General features: G+C 38.4%; 2 protein-coding genes across 3 annotated transcripts; one reads left to right on the top strand and one right to left on the bottom strand.

The window, feature by feature from the left end:
• The first annotated feature begins 203 nt into the window (after positions 1-203).
• LOC129739827 (leucine-rich melanocyte differentiation-associated protein-like) lies at positions 204-16,361 on the top strand. 2 transcript variants are annotated; one of them, XM_055731358.1, is made up of 5 exons: positions 204-459; positions 530-1,011; positions 7,157-7,387; positions 15,683-15,822; positions 15,906-16,361. In XM_055731358.1, exons 2-5 carry the CDS (start codon positions 961-963, stop codon positions 16,264-16,266), a joined length of 783 nt encoding a protein of 260 aa, XP_055587333.1. In that variant the 5' UTR covers positions 204-459; positions 530-960; the 3' UTR covers positions 16,267-16,361. The 2 variants fall into 2 exon arrangements, with proteins under 2 accessions (XP_055587333.1, XP_055587334.1); XM_055731359.1 differs by having other exon boundaries at positions 209-358.
• On the bottom strand, positions 15,818-18,600 carry LOC129739820 (replication protein A 70 kDa DNA-binding subunit-like). The gene is made up of 4 exons (XM_055731350.1): positions 18,386-18,600; positions 17,916-18,319; positions 16,754-17,846; positions 15,818-16,685 (listed from the first exon to the last, which is right to left on the bottom strand). The coding sequence occupies exons 1-4, from the start codon at positions 18,422-18,424 to the stop codon at positions 16,377-16,379; spliced, it is 1,845 nt and encodes a 614-aa protein (XP_055587325.1). The 5' UTR covers positions 18,425-18,600; the 3' UTR covers positions 15,818-16,376.
• Between the last annotated feature and the right edge of the window lie 291 nt (positions 18,601-18,891).

Here is an 18,891-nt window from a genome sequence, read left to right on the forward strand (position 1 = left end):
AGGCAAAAAAACAACCTTTTATTAAGTACCTATCCACAATCCACATGCTGTCTATATAACGAGAGGAAGCACCTCAAGTGACGAATCAAGCGTGGCACTTTACATATATGTATGCATCGTGAATAGAGCCGCTTCTGAATAAGGTATCTGATATCCAGTTTACCATTGGTAGATTGTCTACTGGTCTGGTAGTCTGGTGATGATAGAATAGTTAATCACACTTAGCCACGTGCATAGTTATAGATTCTCCTCTGAAAAATTAGTTTGAATTTTCCGCATAACGTCGAGTGATTGTGTAAGAGCGTTATTGAAGTTAGGAGAAGTTGCTAACTTTCGCAAATTGTCAATCACGAACAAGGTGGAGCGGCTCAACGCAACTCAAGTTATATTTTCAAGGATTATTGAAGAGATTATTCTTGTGTTACATTTCACTGATTCTATAGCCACCAGAATGATACAGTTAAGCATTTTGTCAATGTTGGTGATCAAACTGTGATTTTCTCTGTATAAAGCTGATGAATCTTTCTAGGTGCTACAATTTAATTCTCTCTAGCAAATGTGAAAAGCAGAAATAAACCTTGCACATGTTTTCCTACTTTGGTTGCTCATCGTAGGTTTAATGTAACGCACACCAAGCTAATAACAACAGACTGATAACAGACAGTTTCGAGCGAGAATTTGGGAGCAAGCCTCGACAGAAGTCAATCCGTCAGCAGCATCCACACTTGGTTCGAACCCATAAAACATTCATAAAGACTTCAGTAATGATGAGCTTGGATGGCTTCAGCTGAGAAATAGTCAATCTATCTTTAATAAAATAATTAAAAATTTTAATGTAAAATAATAAATAAATAAAAACACTCCAGAACAATAGTGAAATATCAGTGTGAACGTTATCGTTGTCGGGCGAGGGTCAAAAATTGCGGCTTATTGTGATCAGATATACATACTCGCTGCATCATGGATGACATCAACTGGAACAAGATAATATTTATCGAAAATGAACAGAAAGTAAGTTATCGGCTGTTGAACATATAATCCTACTATAGGATTGCGTTAAGTGGCAAAAACAACCATAGCTGAGAAAAATTCTTATCTAAATATTTAATTCCTAGCTGATAAAGGCCGCGGCACACATCGCAACAAATAATTAAAACACAATTATAACAATTCGGAGTCGATTGTTTCTATAACTAGGAGAGAGTAGATGCCGAATATTCGGCGTTGAGTACAATCCAAAAACCGTTGAGCAAAATAATCGGCCTTACCTAATAGTTAAGCTTAGTCTTTGGCCGAATATGCCGATTTTTTTTAAATTCATAAAATAACAGACTTGTCAAATTTTTCTAATGATAATCTGATAATTTATATCCAAAAGTAGTGTTGGAAAGGCTACACTTTCATTAAAAACTTAAGGTTCTATCTTCCACTGTAGAACGTGCTTGAGAATGCTAACAAATATCGCTTAATATTGTCGTTTATTCCAGATTTTCTTGGATGTATACGGGCTTGCTTATAATATCAATAAAAAATCAAGATAAGTCAAATCTGGCCAGGATGTCCAATAATTGTTAAAAACTCCCTGAATTTTGTCCGAATTCATTTTGTGAAATTCAAATTCCTGTGATCTTATGTCTTTTAATAAAGTGGTAACATTTTGAAAATAATTCGATCTTTCAATGGAGCACGCTGAGATGAATTTGAACTCTTAAATTTTTTGATAGACGAGAGACCCATACTTGATATAGAAGATCTTTTGCATCCTTTACTAGTTTACAAAATTAAAGAAAAATCGTGAACTTTATTAACCGACCTATATTTTTAATGTTTTTTTTTTTTTTTTGGTTGGATTTTAACCAAATAAAAAAAAAAACATTAAAAATATAGGTCGGTTAATAAAGTTCACGATTAATGTGAAATCGGGCGCTAAATCCGAAAATGAAATTAAAAAAAAAATTTCAGTAGAAGAGTTTTCGATTTATTCTCCTAATGTGAAAATTCGGAAAATAAAAAAAGTAATTGTTCTTAGATTAAAATGTCTCAAACTACAAACAGTAATTTGAAGTCCCTTTTATGCATATTGAAAGTAAATAAATTTTCTATCGATCATCTGAACACCATTTTTGCGTCTGATCAACAGTATTGTTGATATTAGTGACTTAATGATAGAAAAAATTATTAAAAAAACGCACTTTTTGAGAATTTGTGGGTGTGGGTTTCCACTTTCAAATGAATACAATATAAACTGAACACTGCTACTCCACTTCAATTTCACTGAACAAAATCAGATGTATTTCGAAAAATTTGAATTGAAAGAAGTATAATGAAATCTTTTAACAAACTTTTTCAATATTTATAGAACAACCAGCAAGTCTATAATATTCACTGCAAAAAATATTAATAAATAAAAAGAAAATTGTCATAATGTGTATATCTGGTAATTTGAAATTGTCACTTCCAAGGATCTTTCCAAAGAATTTCTTTTTATAAATGTCATTTTACATATGAAAATTATACACACGTTGTTGAGCTTCTGGATATTAGTGCTAGGCCAAACAAAAAGTATAGATTTGTGATAAGTTTTAGTTAATTATTGTTATGAATTTCAAACAGATTAACGGTGATTAAATTATTCACTGGAGTAGTTATCTGAATAGTGATTTGGAAATTTCTTAATATTATTTTTAATTTCATTTCCTAGGTGATGGAAAGAATTAAAGAAACATAAGCTAACAAAGAACGAAAGTACATAAGCCGTAAATATCATGAGTTTTTCGAAAAAGATACAACGACTCACCGGCAGGACTTGAACCTGCAATCTCCGCTTCAGTACAACGGCGCGTTAGCCAATTTCACCACGGTAAACGTGATGAAACCGGCGAACACGAGCAATCGAGCTCTGCCGATCAACTGCTGGACCTTCTTTCATAGAAGGTCCAGCAGTTGATCGGCAGAGCTCGATTGCTCGTGTTCGCCGGTTTCATCACGTTCTTCGTGGTGAAATTGGCTAACGCGCCGTTGTACTGAAGCGGAGATTGCAGGTTCAAGTCCTGCCGGTGAGCCGTTGTATCTTTTTAAAAAAAATCATGATATTTACGGCTTATGTTCTTTCGTTCTTTGATAGCTTATGTTTCTTTAATTCTTTCCATCACCTACGAAATTGTGATTATTTTCAGGTACAAAGATGTACCAAAGCGATTTCATAACATCAGTTAATTTGGAAACACAATCCTCAAAATTTCTCCCCAAAATTCTGGTTTTGATTTTTCAAATTCTCAAAATAAAAAATCTATACTTCTAAACACAGCAAGATCACCCATAAACACATATTGGAACGAACTGAAGCCCCAACGTGTGTAGCATGTGGTGTTTCAATCACAATTAAACACTTATTGGTGGACTGCAGAAAGTGCGACATGCAAAGAGCTAATATTCTTACCGACGCCGGAGGAGGGCTAGTGAATGTGTTAAAAAACAACAAAGAAAGTGGAAAAAATAGTGATAAAATTCCTTTCAAAGTGCATTGTACGATAAAATTTAAGAAACTCTGTAACGTCCAGTATTGATATATTAATACTGAGGGTAAAAACTACAGGTTAATCCCTCAATAAATAAAGCATACAAAAAAAAGTAAAAATAAAGTTATCAAAATCAGATACTGAAGTATGAAGCTTTTGCAACTTAATTTTAATTGATTTGCTCTTGAATTTCAGCTTATAATACAAATTTTTAAATTTTTATTGTATGAAACAAATGAAATAGCAACAAATAAGTTATAAAAATGTGAAAAATCGTTTTTTTTTTCTTCATTCTTCATTCACTCTTGAAATGATATTGATTTATAATAAAAAACAGGGAATGACGCCATGAAGGGTTAATTTATTGAAGAGTATTTATCAATTGCAACTGAATTAGTCAAACTTTCAGATGTAGAGTATCAAACCTCAAACTGGATTTTAATTTAAAATTTCAAAATTGTTATGTGGATGAGCTGAAAGCTGTTTCAGCTATATAATTGGTGTAGATCTTGAAATCCAGCAGTATAAGTCAAAGTCCTGAAAAACTCTTTCAAATGTTAGCTTGATGGATTGCCTTGTTGCCAAAACAAATAATCGACAAATAACAGAAAAGTTTTAATCCACATGGAAAAAATAGAACATAGGCGAACTGATTTTGGAACATTTTTGCGTCCTTAGCTCGATTTTTTTGTCAGATTTTTTTCAGAAAACAAATTAATTTAAGAGTTTTATTTTTAATTGATCAATGATAACTGATGAACAATAAAAGATTATTTTGAATCTATAAATTATATTTTATTCATTCATCGATGCCGAATTTAGGGAAGAATGCAACTAAGTGGAAAATTCCGGGAAAAAACGATACAGAATTTGTTTCTAAGAAACAACGATTTGAAAAAAATAAATTTAACAATTTTTTTTAACTCTATAATCTTGTCGTCCAGAAGTCACGGTAAATTACTCACAGTCTTCAGAAAAATTGATCATGAAGATTTAACCTTTTTTTCTAAATCTTTTTGTCAAAAAGTGCACATATTTTTTCAATGAATTTTAACCTTGTATTTTCAAAGTTAGTTTTCTAATTCCTTGCACCTCGGAAAATGTGAATTTGGTTTCCTTGGGTTTTAACTACGAATGCAGATTTTGAGTTTTGAAGCTGAATTTAATTCTCTTTATTAAAACACCAATTGAAACACCATTTATAAATAGTTATAATTCCTTTTCGGCTCTCAAAACTCATAGGGAACGCAAAAATTACAAAAACTGTACACATTTTTTTCGTTTGATTTATTGGTGCTCTAGAATCTCTTGGGTTTTAATAACGCATTAACTTGAATTTAGAAATCTTTAAAAGGTTTTTTAAAAATAAACTCTGACTATTAAAATTTAAAATTTTCATATTTATTTTCTTTTTGGTAGGATGTACTTGAATCTTTTTACGGTCATCCGTTATATGAATGCTTGATGTGATAGATTTCACGCCAAATTAAATTTAATTGGATCTAATTTTTTTCGAATTTCTTAACATAGGATAGTTCATATTTGAATGAACCAAACCAAAGACTGTCAATTGAAATCACACGTTTCATATGCCCCTACTGGAAAACTGATCACTCCAATGGAGAATGTAACTACAATTTAAATTTCTTGCAAACGCAATGTAATTTAACACTTAAAGTCCAAAGGTATTGAATCACTTCTTAGAATGACCAAGGTCTGTAAATCCATTAAACATGATAGTAATTTCTGAAAATGGAAGGAAATTGCCAATCTTAAGATTCCGTACATATGTATATATATAGTTTGAGTATTTTTGTTGGTTTCTTTCATCTGACGGAATTGAAAGGAAGCTCAGGGTGGCCACTCAAAATCGATTTTTGATTTCCCGCATTTTTCCCGTCTTTTTCCCGCATGGTCTCACGAAATTCCCGATTTTGTAAAACAGAAAACCAAGCAAAATTCCGATTTTTTTTTTGAATATTTATTTATTTCTTTCAGTAGTAAATGATCATTCAATGACTTTTTTAGGGTTATTTTTACCAATTAAACTACAAATCATCAGATTGATACGCAGGGCTTTTTTTATTATTTTTAAAACTACGTCACTCGAGTCGAAAATGTTGAACAAATATGATTGTTCCTAGAAGAAAAGGGTAAGGTACACCGGGATAAGGAACACCGGGATGTTAAAAAAATACTGTGCACTATTTTTTCAAACTTTGAATGCAGAATGTTAAATTTACTTGTAATCTATCCAATAACTGTAAAAGAAATAGGATTCCGAAAATAGCGGATGATAAGAACGACTTTTTGTTAATTTTCTATTTTTAACTACGATGTCGAGTTGATGTACATCTTTTTCGATGGCAAATTTCTCATAAACTAGCAGGCTCTTGACGAAAAACTCTAAATTGAAACAATCGTTACATTTGAAACAACCAGTTAGGAAAAAAACAGCGGTTATAAATGAAAATAAAAACGAGTTTATTTACAAAAAACTAAAATTTTGTATCCAAGCCCTACCTGAGGTGTGAGTGGGGAGGGCTTTATACAGACTTGATGTTCACACATTTTTATCAATTTTCTCTCATTCATCCAATACAATTTAGCTATATTTAGCATTCGGATCATGAAAAGTTCTGTAAAATACTTGTTTCTTCTGGAATCTTCGTATATATAAAAATGGAGGCGTTTTCTTTGTAACACCATCACGTATAAACGGTCGGTCGGAATGAAGTGAAATTTGGTATCCAAGGGTTTTTTGGGTCAGAGATGGTTTGTATAATAGTTTCAAGAATCTCACTTTTTATAGAAAGGGGGTCCTCATACAAAATCAACTTTAAATGGAACGAAAGCCATACAATTTTTTCACGATTTTCTTAAAAATCGTTTCGCGAGCACGACGCAGTTTAAGACGTGTCAATGAAATAAATCATTTATAACGATTTATTTATTTAAAGGTAGAACGAAGTTTACCGGGTCAGCTAGTAAGTATATATTTTCGATAAAATCGTGTGTTGCAACATAAATCACCCCCCCCCCCCCCCCCCCATAGGACCGTGCCTGGCTGCAACATATATGCCCAAGCGGATGAATCTGAAACTGAAAACAACTGTTAGTTGTAGAACAAATCAACTTATACAACAAATTAAACTTGGATTTTCGCTTTCTGATGTGTGCCCTCCAAAAAATAACTTCCACCATTTTCTGTTTTTGTGACAATCTAAAACTAAATTTTGAAATCTTTATGTTGACCTGAATAAAATAGCCAAATCCGCCATTGTATTTTCCGTTTGAGCCACCACAATGGTGCGTCGAGATTATGCAAACAGTTTGCTAGTGAAAGCAAATGTTGGTGTCCATTTGCTATCAAATGGAAATTTCTGAAACCTAATTGATGCCTTATTTTGCTTTCCTAAACAAATTAACAGCAAATGATGCTCTCGACAGCTTATTGAGGGCTTGATTTTGGCATCGAAGTATGCTTGGGCCGGAATTGTAATTAATTATCATAACTAAATAATGGTGACTAATAAAATTGTTATTTAACTTTTTAATTTTTTGTTTACCACTCTTCGCAACTGTTCCTAGAGTATGCTAAAAATACCTTTAATTTTCGTTTCATTCTACAACGTCAGCTTATTTACTTCGACCAGAAGACCTACAAATTACCAATGGCGATCCTCAATCTTTACTCCGATCGAGTGCGGCACCTGGATTTAAGCTTCAACAAGCTATCGTCTTTCGAGTCGCTGGAACTCTTCACCCAACTCGAGGAACTGGTGCTGGACAACAACTCCCTTACGGATGACATTATTTTTCCTGCCCAATTGAATCGCGTGAAGCTACTCTCGCTGAACAATAACAAGGTACGATATTGTAAATAAGGAATAAAACATGCGTATCTTTAGTCCCGCATCGGTCGACGTGTTTTCTTAAGCCTAGTCCACACTAGGCAACATGAACTGCGATTTTCGTTATGAGACGAACTTTGTTGTCTGTTGTTGTTGTTGGAAACCTGAGACGGTCTCAGTGTCTCCCGAAGAAAATGGGAGACGCTGGGACCGTCTTGACTCTTGAGACGAACCGTCTCCTAGTGTGGACTAGGCTTTACTCCCCGTCGCTAAGAACACAAGTGATTGTGAGAAGTTTTTTTTTCTTGAGCTGTTCGGACATCATCACCCAACATCAGTTGAAGTGTTCCGATATATTCCGTTTTAAATGTCGTTGAGACTAATAAGATGAAGTGATTTAATCATTATTGATTACCAGCATTCCCCAGTAGAACAGAACAAAGGGCCCTGCTGCTATTTCCCGATTGTCGGCAGCCATCAAAAGGCAATACAATAGGCCACGCTGACTCGGCATCAGGTTTTTAGAGGTGTACGTACCCTATACTATTTTTGATTTTTTTTATAAGGTACACCGGGGCAAGTGCAAACGGTTTTCACCATAGTTCAACTTTCACATGACCTAGAAAAATATGTAAATCTTAAAAAATTATCAATTATCGTTCGTTGCATCATTAAAATGGTTCTCAACAAATTCCCGTTGAAAGTGAAAAATTGAAAAATGTTGGTAAAAAGTAACGGCACTTTTGTGACAAAATTTCTAAATTTGCACTTGCCCCGTTTATGGGGGCAAGTGCAAACGCAATGCTTTTCCCAAATTTATTCAAAGATGCGTCAGTGTATCGTTACTAAAACGAATTTAATACATGTTCCGGTATGTTTTATCAACTTTTTTTGATGTATTTGCTGTTTTTCTGCAATATTAATTACTTTTTGGAACCTCAGTTTTGCTGACTGTTGTGTGAAGCAAAAGACCTTCATTTGCTAAGGCATTACGAAATTTTGAATATCCGCTTCAGATACAACACTTTGGATACCCTTTCTGACCACTCTAATATAATGCTGATCCATTTTTGAAATGATTTTTTTTTAATGTCTGATGTTACATGGCTTAAAGGTGCGTTTGCACTTACCCCAGTAGTGTCGTTTGCACTTGCCCCGCAGTGTGGGTTGACAGGAGTGAATATTATTTTCACAATTTTCAGGGTCTACTAAAAATTTATCATAAATTTTCTGCTTTCACTTGAATATCAGTCCCAAACACTCACCTTTCAACGAAAAATCGGATTTGAATGCCCTTTTTCGTAGCCAAAAAAAGCAAAACAAAAAAACACTTTTCATGTCTAGTACGTACTTAAATTCGTGTGTAATCAAACAGTGTTGTGTTTTTAGTGAATAATTAAGAAAAAGTTTAGTTTATCTATGTCAGATTGTTGGTGTGGATAACAACAACAACTTCTAGAAGAAGAAATAATTTTTTCATTTTTTTGTAACAGAGAAAAGTTGATCGTTTGCACTTGCCCCGGTGTACCTTATATATTATGTTATTAAAAAAATTCTTTAAGGTTTTGCACCTACTCAATACCCGTTATGTCGAAAAGCAACCGCATAACGGATGACGACGGCGAGGGCGATAAACATCCTCCATTCCGAGAAGATACTCTTTCCGAGGAAATAAAATTTCAAAATTGTTCCCCTAACCCCCCAATGTACACACTTAATCTTTTCTCCTGTGGTCGGAACGATTTTGTCCTGTATTTTCAACAGCTGAAATTACAGGACAAATCTCGGGACAGAAAAAGTGCTCAGGAAAACAACTGTCAAATTGACCTGTAGCTTCGCATTCATGTTTTCCTGTAATTTGCAGGAAAGTTTAAATTTTCCTGTGAATTCTAAAAGGCTTTCTCCCGAGATTATTAATGAATTAAGGTTTAATTTCCCCCATTTTTTTAATTTTTAAAATTAATCCCAATGCACTATGAGAAAAAACGAACACAATTGCTTGACAATATATTGAAATTTATTTTTTAAATGTTTAAACACATATTTTTCCTTTTTTATGTTTTATTTACCAATGTGGACACATATTCATAATACTTGCAACACAACACACAGGCGGAACTCTTTCTCTGCAAATAAAAAAATATTGTTGATATATTTACTAAAACTCCGGATGGCACTTATGCTTACCAAAGCGCCGTGCGAGCCTGGCATATGCCTTGCGTTCCGGGGTGATGGCCCAAGATCTCACACGGGGGGAACATCTTGCGTCCGAATCAGCCTAATTCTCCAAAACTGAATATAAACTTCGCTGGAACATGGTCCCGGTTGCACTTTCTTCGCAACTTCAATTTTACTTTCGGCCGAATACTCTGCACGAGTATCAACCACCAAGCAAAACAACACACAGTGAATGAATAAGAAAATGGCGAGTTAAAATGTTTCGCGGTAAAAAACGATGACCAAAAAATACACAACTGTCATTTGCGCAACGTCACGTGAAAGAGGGGATTTCTTTCCTGTATTTGATCAAATTCCTGAACACTCGAAGGGGAATTCCTTCGAATTTCAGGATCAAGTGACTGTCACGAGATTTAGTTAGCTATCTTCCCGTGGTCCAGGAAAACTCTTGTTTTTTGACAGTTCAAGTGTCATTTTGAACTGGTTTCCCTGTAATTCAGAGGAGCTTGGTCCCGAGCGGAGTAATTGCAATCTTAGTGTGTACGTTTCGGACACGGAAGAACTGTTTATGTTTGGTACTCCTCCTTCCTTAACAGGCCAATCTGATTCCATGGGTAGTGTACTTCCGGTCCAAATCGAAACCTCTAATTATAATTTCAATTTCCCGAGACCTCGACCGATCATACTCTTTCGTAGTCAGCTACCAGCCGATGAGTCGGAACAAAATGCGCGTTGTTGTTGGTAGCTTGAAGGAAGCAAACGCTATTGCTTGTGACGAGAGGTTTACGATCGAGTACGTTTTTACGTTTTCGATCATGACGTGATAATCGACGGAGGTTTGACCGTCGATTACCAAATGGAATCCGGGGTTGGCCGATTAAAAAAATCCGGCTCTTCCGACGGTCAAGGTGTTGGACGCGCGTCAACTAAAATCCGCATCTGGCGAGGGGGTAGAACGGACATTTTCACTATCGAGCTCTGTTCGGGTTACCTTTTCCGGCAATGCACTTCCTGCTTACGTAACGAACGGGAAGGTTCGTCTATCTGTGAGACTTCATGTCATGTTCAGCCAGAACTTCAAGCAGTTGGATCACACAACACACACACACACACACACACACGCACACACACACACACACACACACACACACACACACACACACACACACACACACACACACACACACACACACACACACACACACACACACACACACACACACACACACACACACACACACACACACACACACACACACACACACACACACTGATTTCACCGCAAACTGGCTGCATGCGTTATAGCGGGAGTCATGCCCATCTCGGTTTTGTTGGTGGAGGACTCATATTGCTACGAAAATAGAGGCACGCAAAACGTGAGAACACGAGCCAGAGATAGCTCCATGGCCAACTGGCAGCAGCTGTGGGACAGCTCGGAAAGAGGAAGGGCGACCCATCGTTTGATACCAAACATCAAAGAGTGGATGGAGAGAAAGCATGGCGAAGTGGATTTATACATGACGCATTCCTGACTGGCCATGGATGCTTCATGAAGTATCACCACAGGTTCGGACATGCGGCCTCGCCGGTATGCCTAACATGCGCTGACGTGGACGAGACACCCGAACACGTGGTATTCTATTGTCCAAGATTTAAAGAGGAACGTGCCAACATATTCGCCGCTTGCGGACCAGAAACGACAGCGGACAACATGTTGCAGAAGATGTGTGATGACATCAACACATGGTAGGCAGTGAGTGATGGGCTCGCCCGGATAATGACTGCTTTGCAAAGGAGTTGAAGACTGACGCAAATTGCGATTGACGTAGGATAACGTAGGTTAACTTTATTAAGCTTAAAGAGTCCGAAACTATGAAATGAACTACGCAAAACAATCAGCATAGCCGATGGGACCACAACGGGAAGACGATCTTGGGCGGTCAGGATGATATTTAATGTAATTATGAACTTCTTGGCGAGTGTTGCGAAAGTAGCGCTATGCGTGAATTTGACACCCCCTACCGAAGTATTGCCTTAGGGCAGGTACCGGTTTAGGAAATAGTCTGACGCCCCAGGTAGGGTAACCAAAAAAAAAAAAAAAAAACAAACACACACACACACAGATGCTTTAAGAGCATCTGTATTCGTGGTCTATTCTTGGGTCTAATTTATACAAGAATTGAACCAAACAAATTAGATCCGATCCAATGAAAAAACTGGCAACTGCACTCGTGTTCCATTAACTGTGAAAAGGTTTAGAACTGCGTCAAATTGGATCCAAATCTCATCAGTTTTGAACCAATCCTTATACCAGCTCTAAAAAAAGTTGAGTTGAAACTGGTATAATGGATCACTAGTGCGGTTGCTCGGGTCTGAATTTGGGTCTAAACCGGCTGTTTGGACCACGGATACAGGTGCTCTTAGAGCATTTGTATTCGTGGTCTATTCTTGGGTCTAATTTATACAAGAATTGAACCAAAGAAATTAGATCCGATCCAATGAAAAAACTGGCAACTGAACTCGTGTTCCATTAACTGTCAAACGGTTTAGAACTGCGTCAAATTGGATCCAAATCTCATCAGTTTTGGATCAATCCTTATACCAGCTCTAAAAAAAGTTGAGTTGAAACTGGTATAATGGATCACCAGAGCGGTTGCTCGGGTCGGAATTTGGGTCTAAACCGGCTGTTTGGACCACGGATACAGGTGCTCTTAGAGCATCTGTATTCGTGGTCTATTCTTGGGTCTAATTTATACAAGAATTGCACCAAAGAAATTAGATCCGATACAATGAAAAAACTGGCAACTGCACTCGTGTTCCATTAACTGTCAAACGGTTTAGAACTGCGTCAAATTGGATCCAAATCTCATCAGTTTTGGATCAATCCTTATACCAGCTCTAAAAAAAGTTGAGTTGAAACTGGTATAATGGATCACCAGTGCGGTTGCTCGGGTCGGAATTTGAGTCTAAACCGGCTGTTTGGACCACGGATACAGGTGCTCTTAGAGCATCTGTATTCGTGGTCTATTCTTGGGTCTAATTTATACAAGAATTGCACCAAAGAAATTAGATCCGATACAATGAAAAAACTGGCAACTGCACTCGTGTTCCATTAACTGTCAAACGGTTTAGAACTGCGTCAAATTGGATCCAAATCTCATCAGTTTTGGATCAATCCTTATACCAGCTCTAAAAAAAGTTGAGTTGAAACTGGTATAATGGATCACCAGTGCGGTTGCTCGGGTCGGAATTTGGGTCTAAACCGGCTGTTTGGACCACGGATACAGGTGCTCTTAGAGATCTTGACTATGATCAATATATTTGTACTTCTTTTCAGAGAAGATTTCAAAATGAAAGCTCTCACCATGACCCTCATTGCAGAAACAGTTTCTTTCGATGGATAACTCCATCCAATGAGGTAAGAGAAAATGTTTCGGTATTGCAATGGAATTGCAGAAGTATTTTACCGAAACTAGAATCAATAAAAATATTGGTACACAATTTGAATTGTGATGCGTTCGCCTTATGCGAAACTTGGCTCCATCCAAACGTATTCCACCTTCCACAGCCACAAGATATTTAATTCGCCTAGATCGAGATGGTCAAATAGAGGATGGAGTTCTTTTTGGGATCAAGAAATGCCACTCTTTCTATCGTATTCTACTACAACCATCTCCAGGCATTGAAGTCGTTAGTTGCCAAGCTAAAATAAAAGGTTAAGACCTTTGTCTAGCCTCGGTTTATATTCCACAATCTTCAAGCGTAAACCGGAATCAATTGGCGAATATTATTTCACTTCTCCCAGAACGGCTAAATAGTTCTGGGAGATTTTAACTCCCATGGCGTGGGCTGGGGTAGTTCACGTGATGATGAACGTGACTTATGAGCTGTGCGACGTTTTTGTTGATGCAGCACTCTGGGCAGTGGAAACGAGAGATCTGTACTACTTGGAGGCAGAACTTGGACTCCTTTATTTATTTATTTTTTTTCTCGAGGAATTTTAAGCATCCTTATTGCTTATTCATCCCGAACTCCTTTATTTAACTAATTTCGCTAACTTATATACTAAACAGTTTCTATGGTTACACATGATACTTGTTTGTTAATTATGTGTAAGTATGTTGTTATTTGCCCCATCGATTGCTTCGATTGGACAAATCTCAACACTCTTCCTCAACATACACATTCGCAGTCTTTTAACTGCCTTCGGCGATTCCACCTGACGATGGGGCTACTCCTCTTCAATGCACGCACCGGAATACGCTCTCGCCCCATTTGCAACTTGATGATTTTCCATGGCTCCAGTGCGACTGCTTCCACCGGGATCTGGCACGCCGACCTCCCAATGGCTCTGGCCTGACGACCTTTCATAGCTGCGTCTCGAAGCTTTTTCATTCGCCTTGACGCCTTTCCTGAGGCTTCCGTGGTATCCCGCTCGCAAGTCCACCAGTGACTCCTGGTTCGACGACCACACCCTGATTTGACGACGTTCCATGATACCGGCCCGCCAACCTTCCATGGCGTTCGGTACGAGGACCTACCAGTGAATCTGGCCCGACGACGGCTTCGTTATCTCGCCCAGCGACCTTCCATGGCACCGGTTCGATGACTTTGATGGTTCCGGCTCGACGCTCCTATTTTAACCCGACGGCTCCCGACTCGATGACCTTCCAACGATCCGATCAGACGACCTTCCATGGCACCTGTCCGACGACCTCCCGCGCTTCCTGGCTTGTCGACCTCCACCTGGCTTGTCGACCTCCACCTGGCTTTCCGATGTAATGATCCTCCAGTTAGCTCCTTGATCGACTCCGAAACGTTGAAAAACGTAAGGCCCCATTTAAAATTCTAGATTGTTAAGTTAATTCTGGCAAGATTACGTTAGAAGTGACAGACTTAGAAAATCTCGCAATATCTGGTGTATTTTGTGGTGTCATGTTAATCGGACCCAGGAGGTACTCTTTTTTCTTTTACTATAGATGTCGGATTTTGCTTAATACCAATTGAGGGACAAAATGTTGGGACTTTGGGGCTCTGTAGTGTTGGTTTTAAGCGTTTTCGCGAGTTAGCTAGAAAGATGATCGCAATTTCATTTGCGGATTTCCGGTTGGCTACTTCAATTCGCAATTTGTTCCGTAGCACCTTTTTAACGCCGGTTACGAAGGACCACCTCGCTAGATCTCTTGTGTTCTGAATCACATTCAACTGTTTACCATTCTTTTTAGGGCCGGATGAAAATCACCCAAGGACCAGTGAAAGTTAATCGGACGTGTAATCTGGTGTAGTCTTTAGCGGGTCATAGACTACATCACATTTGTACAAATGCAATGAAATTCTGTCGCTGTGAATACGATTTCCATCGTGTATGGCAATCCTTGAATGAGCGCGCAAACGGTTTGAGTAAAATCGGTCGGGATCGAGATTTTTTGTTCAAACAACGCTCTGTGGCATGGTGTATGGTGCTGTTTGTACAAACTTTACTCCATTAAGACAGCCCCAGCCAGGGTGGAGGTGGTTTTTTGTTGTTGCTGTTTTCGCCAGCAACCGTTTATGTTTGCGCGAAATATATTTGTGCTGAAAGCGGGCCATAGATTAAATAAATGGTTTGTGCAAATTTGATGATTCTACGTCGATGGTTGATTCTATGCTTGCCCACACACGATACAAACATATTTCGCACGAACACAAGCGACTGCTGTCGAAAACAGCAACATCAACAACCAAAACCTCTTCACCCCGGCTGGGGCTGAGTAAATGGTCTGATTTTGTACAAGCAGCACCATACACCATGCCACAGAAGGTTGCTTGCACAAAAAATTTCACTCAACCGGTTTGCGCGGTCATTCTAGCTGTGCAATACACGATGCAAATCGTATTCACAGCGAAAGAATTTCTTCGAATTTCATCGCATTTGTGCAAATATTGTATAGTCTATGGCCCGCTTTACGCTCCTTTGCAAAGTGCATATTGCCTGTAATGACCTTTCAACAAAGAAGATCATCCCGGACAAAACGACTATCTTACTTTGCGCTGATAAAATACTGCAGTTATTCTCGGGGTTTTGCATTAATGATTAAGGCAGTTTACTGTGCACAACATAGGACCTTGTACTGATGCTTTCTTTCCTTTTAGTTTGTAAATCTGGATTTGCTGTTAACAAAATTATCGCTGTGTTTTCCGAATCTGGAATACTTGAGTCTGTTGGGAAATCCAGCGTGTCCCTGTCATTTACTGAATCCCAAAAACACGGAATACGATTATCTCAAATACAGGTGAGTTAATTTATCGTATATTTCATTAACAAATAAAACAAGTGTTGTAGGTATATCATTTAAATAAAACAAAATATTCGTAGGTTGTACATAATCCGCTATCTGCCACGAATAATAATTTTGGATGCGCAGCGTGTGAAGAAAATGGAAAGGGACTTTGTTCGTAACCAGCAGCGCCAACAGCAGGATGACGATTCAGGCAGCACCAGCAGTGATGGTTTGGATAATAGCAGCTCCAGTGGCAACTCCTCTCCGCTTCGTTTCTTCTACACTAACCTGAGTAATCGCTTCGGCGTTAGGCGAAAAGAATCTCCGGTATACAACCCGTTGCCGGAAAGCATCCGTGAAGCCGGAGACCATCGAGGGGCTTACGGAAAGTGCCGTTACCGATACATAGGAGCACAGTCAGAGGGAAATCGGTTCATACTCAACACGGATTTATAAATGTTTTAGAATTTAGAATTGTTTTCATCATTACACGGTAGGAACGAATAAATACGAAAATCATTACTGGGAATAGTACCCATCATTTGATGGATTTATAAAAATAGTTATTAGTTTTTTCCTACTCCGGTTATGTCCTGAATATTTTTGATGAGAAAGGAATTGTATTCTTTGTGATTGAGGGGTGTTGCTGAGACAGCAGTTATTTTGTTACGAGCTGCATCCGCATAGAATTCCACCTTAGTTCGTAGCTTGAATACGTAACTTTTAAAGCTGATTGAATTGAAAATTCGCTCTGCTTCCTCTTTGTTGTAATCCAAAGCTTCGCCGACTTCTTGTGAAGTTCTACCAAGCAGTTGTTCGGCTAAATCGGAAAACACAGTCATCCAGCGATTGGATGTCCAATCTCCAACCAGCATCTAAAAATATATTTTAAAATATCGTAAAGCGTTTATATTTCAACTAATGTCTTTTCTGATAAGCTTACATTGACTAGCAGCCGATATTTGAAGTTAGGAAAATCAGCGTTACATTTTTCGCAGCGAAACTGTCCATTTTCTTGGTCGATTACTTTTTTGTTACACTCCGGCTGTGGGCATGCTTTGTATACAGCATTTCCAGATTTAATATTGTGAACCAAAGCTTTGACCTGGAAGTAATCTGGCTTGTCTCCGTGTCCCAAGTTTCTTTCCTTTGCCTCATGGAAGGACATCCATTCGGTAGTGAAGCTAGCACCTGCTCCTGATCTAGTTGAAACACTACTAACTACATTGTCGCAACCTCCGTTGTCATACCAGCCACGAATTTTGTGTGCTGCTTCGATGTCCGGATTCAACTTCATCACGCTGCCACCGATAAGACCGATTGATTTTCCACCGCCAAATTCGTTTACTCGGGCACCTTTAACCAATACCACTGGGTGTGTAGAGGCCGGGAAGTTTTGTGCATCGTCACCCCACAAAGTAAGTGACACGGCTGCATTACTCGTATCTACTACCGTAACTTCACGTTTTTTTAGATCCCGGCCTGATGTTTTCGCTGTAAACTGAACAACTTCGCTGGCTTCTTTGCAAACACCGATCATATCGATTATGGCATTGGGTTCCATGTTACCAATCTGGGAAATCGGCACAAAATTGTAATGAATCACTGGTAATGAACCACCAGCATCCTTACATTCTTGAATGATAGTATCGTGTGTCATATGCATTTCGTAATCGTTCTTGAGGGTAGAAAATTTCTTATTGGCCGGTTTCAGTTGGCACTTTGAAACAAAATACACCTTGTCAACTTCGATCATGTCAAAAAATTTATCGCATTGGTCCTTGAAACCCGTGCACTTGATTTCGCCAGATTCATCTACCAGATCTATGGAGAAAAGTTTCCCCTCACCCTTGGCGTTGCTCCAAACGCGAACGCCCGATTTCGACATGACGCGTGCCTTAATGACCCACTTGTTCTGATAAGGACTCAAAGAACTAATCGGATGGGTCAGAGAGAAATCAACGTTATTTCCGCTCCCACCTGCCATACTCGAATTCATCATACTGGAATTTCGGTTTTGATAGGATGAGCCATTGCTAAACAGGAAGTTTGTTAAGTATTCAACTGTAAGACCCTCCAAACTGGTTAAAAACGATTTGACTTACCTAACACTTCCGGTGGATTCAGTTCGTGATGGTGCCGAAGACGGTTGTTGTGTGGGTTGACCTCCCTCGGCCAGCGGCTGTGGATTGCCTATCTTACCACCAACTGACGAACCTGGCTTGACGACTGTCAGCTCCAGTATGATGAGAACTCGTTTCTCTCCCCGCTCATTCCGATTCACCATCGATGTGATGTATCGTTCGATGCGGATTACGGTAAATTCTGAAAGCTGTCCGTTATGATGAAGGTCATTCAGCTGCGTAGCCAACATGGCAAAGCTGTACAGATTGTGCCCATCGGATATGAGCAAACGATAGCGCTCCGATTGTTCCGATCCGCCGGCGATTCGCTTAGAGCCGAGTATTTGTACAACCGGTTTGTCGAGTTCGGAGCCGTGCATAATGTCCTGGAAGGATGGATGATGTTCGAAATTGGAAGTTGTTCTGAGGAATGGAATCCATAAAACACTTACGGCAATGCAGCCAGTGGTCAAAAGTCCGCTAGAGCTCATATTTAAGTGTTTGATATGAACGGGATACCAATTTAACACGTTCCAGTAGTTAGTTATTTTAAAGAATATACTAATAGCCAATGATTTTTGTTTTTTTAAAACAAAAACTGTTGATTGATCACAATCAACGGAGCACTTATACGACGTTTGTTTACAAAAAACCGCGGGTTTTGTACACGCTCATTTATAATAAACCATTTTTGCTTGAAAAGTAACAAATCGCGAGAAACTACGCATTAAATTTTGGTTCAAGGATAACCACTTTCCAACTTCTCCGCAATAATTCCTTTCGGTTAAAAAGTAACCATGCACATTCTCATTTCGCAAGAGAAGTCAAAAAATGACTTCCACACTCAACGAAAACGACACATTGGGGCTATGTGTCAGCCTATATAGATTTTTGCAATTTGTCTCCCAATTAAAAAATATGTGCCACACATAAGTTTTTGGAAATATTTCAGTAGTAT

Source organism: Uranotaenia lowii, chromosome 1, assembly GCF_029784155.1.
Source record: "Uranotaenia lowii strain MFRU-FL chromosome 1, ASM2978415v1, whole genome shotgun sequence".
In the NCBI taxonomy this organism is placed as follows: domain Eukaryota; kingdom Metazoa; phylum Arthropoda; class Insecta; order Diptera; family Culicidae; genus Uranotaenia; species Uranotaenia lowii.

Excerpts from the sequence above, each read along its gene's own strand:
- LOC129739827 (XM_055731358.1), top strand. The coding sequence starts at position 961 with ATGGATGACATCAACTGGAACAAGATAATATTTATCGAAAATGAACAG. Across the intron at positions 1,012-7,156 it reads TTATCGAAAATGAACAGAAA|CTTATTTACTTCGACCAGAA; the intron begins GTAAGTTATCGG and ends CTACAACGTCAG. Across the intron at positions 15,823-15,905 it reads TACGATTATCTCAAATACAG|GTTGTACATAATCCGCTATC; the intron begins GTGAGTTAATTT and ends AAATATTCGTAG.
- LOC129739820 (XM_055731350.1), bottom strand. The coding sequence starts at position 18,424 with ATGAGCTCTAGCGGACTTTTGACCACTGGCTGCATTGCC. Across the intron at positions 18,320-18,385 it reads TGACCACTGGCTGCATTGCC|GACATTATGCACGGCTCCGA; the intron begins GTAAGTGTTTTA and ends CCATCCTTCCAG. Across the intron at positions 17,847-17,915 it reads GAATCCACCGGAAGTGTTAG|CAATGGCTCATCCTATCAAA; the intron begins GTAAGTCAAATC and ends CTTCCTGTTTAG.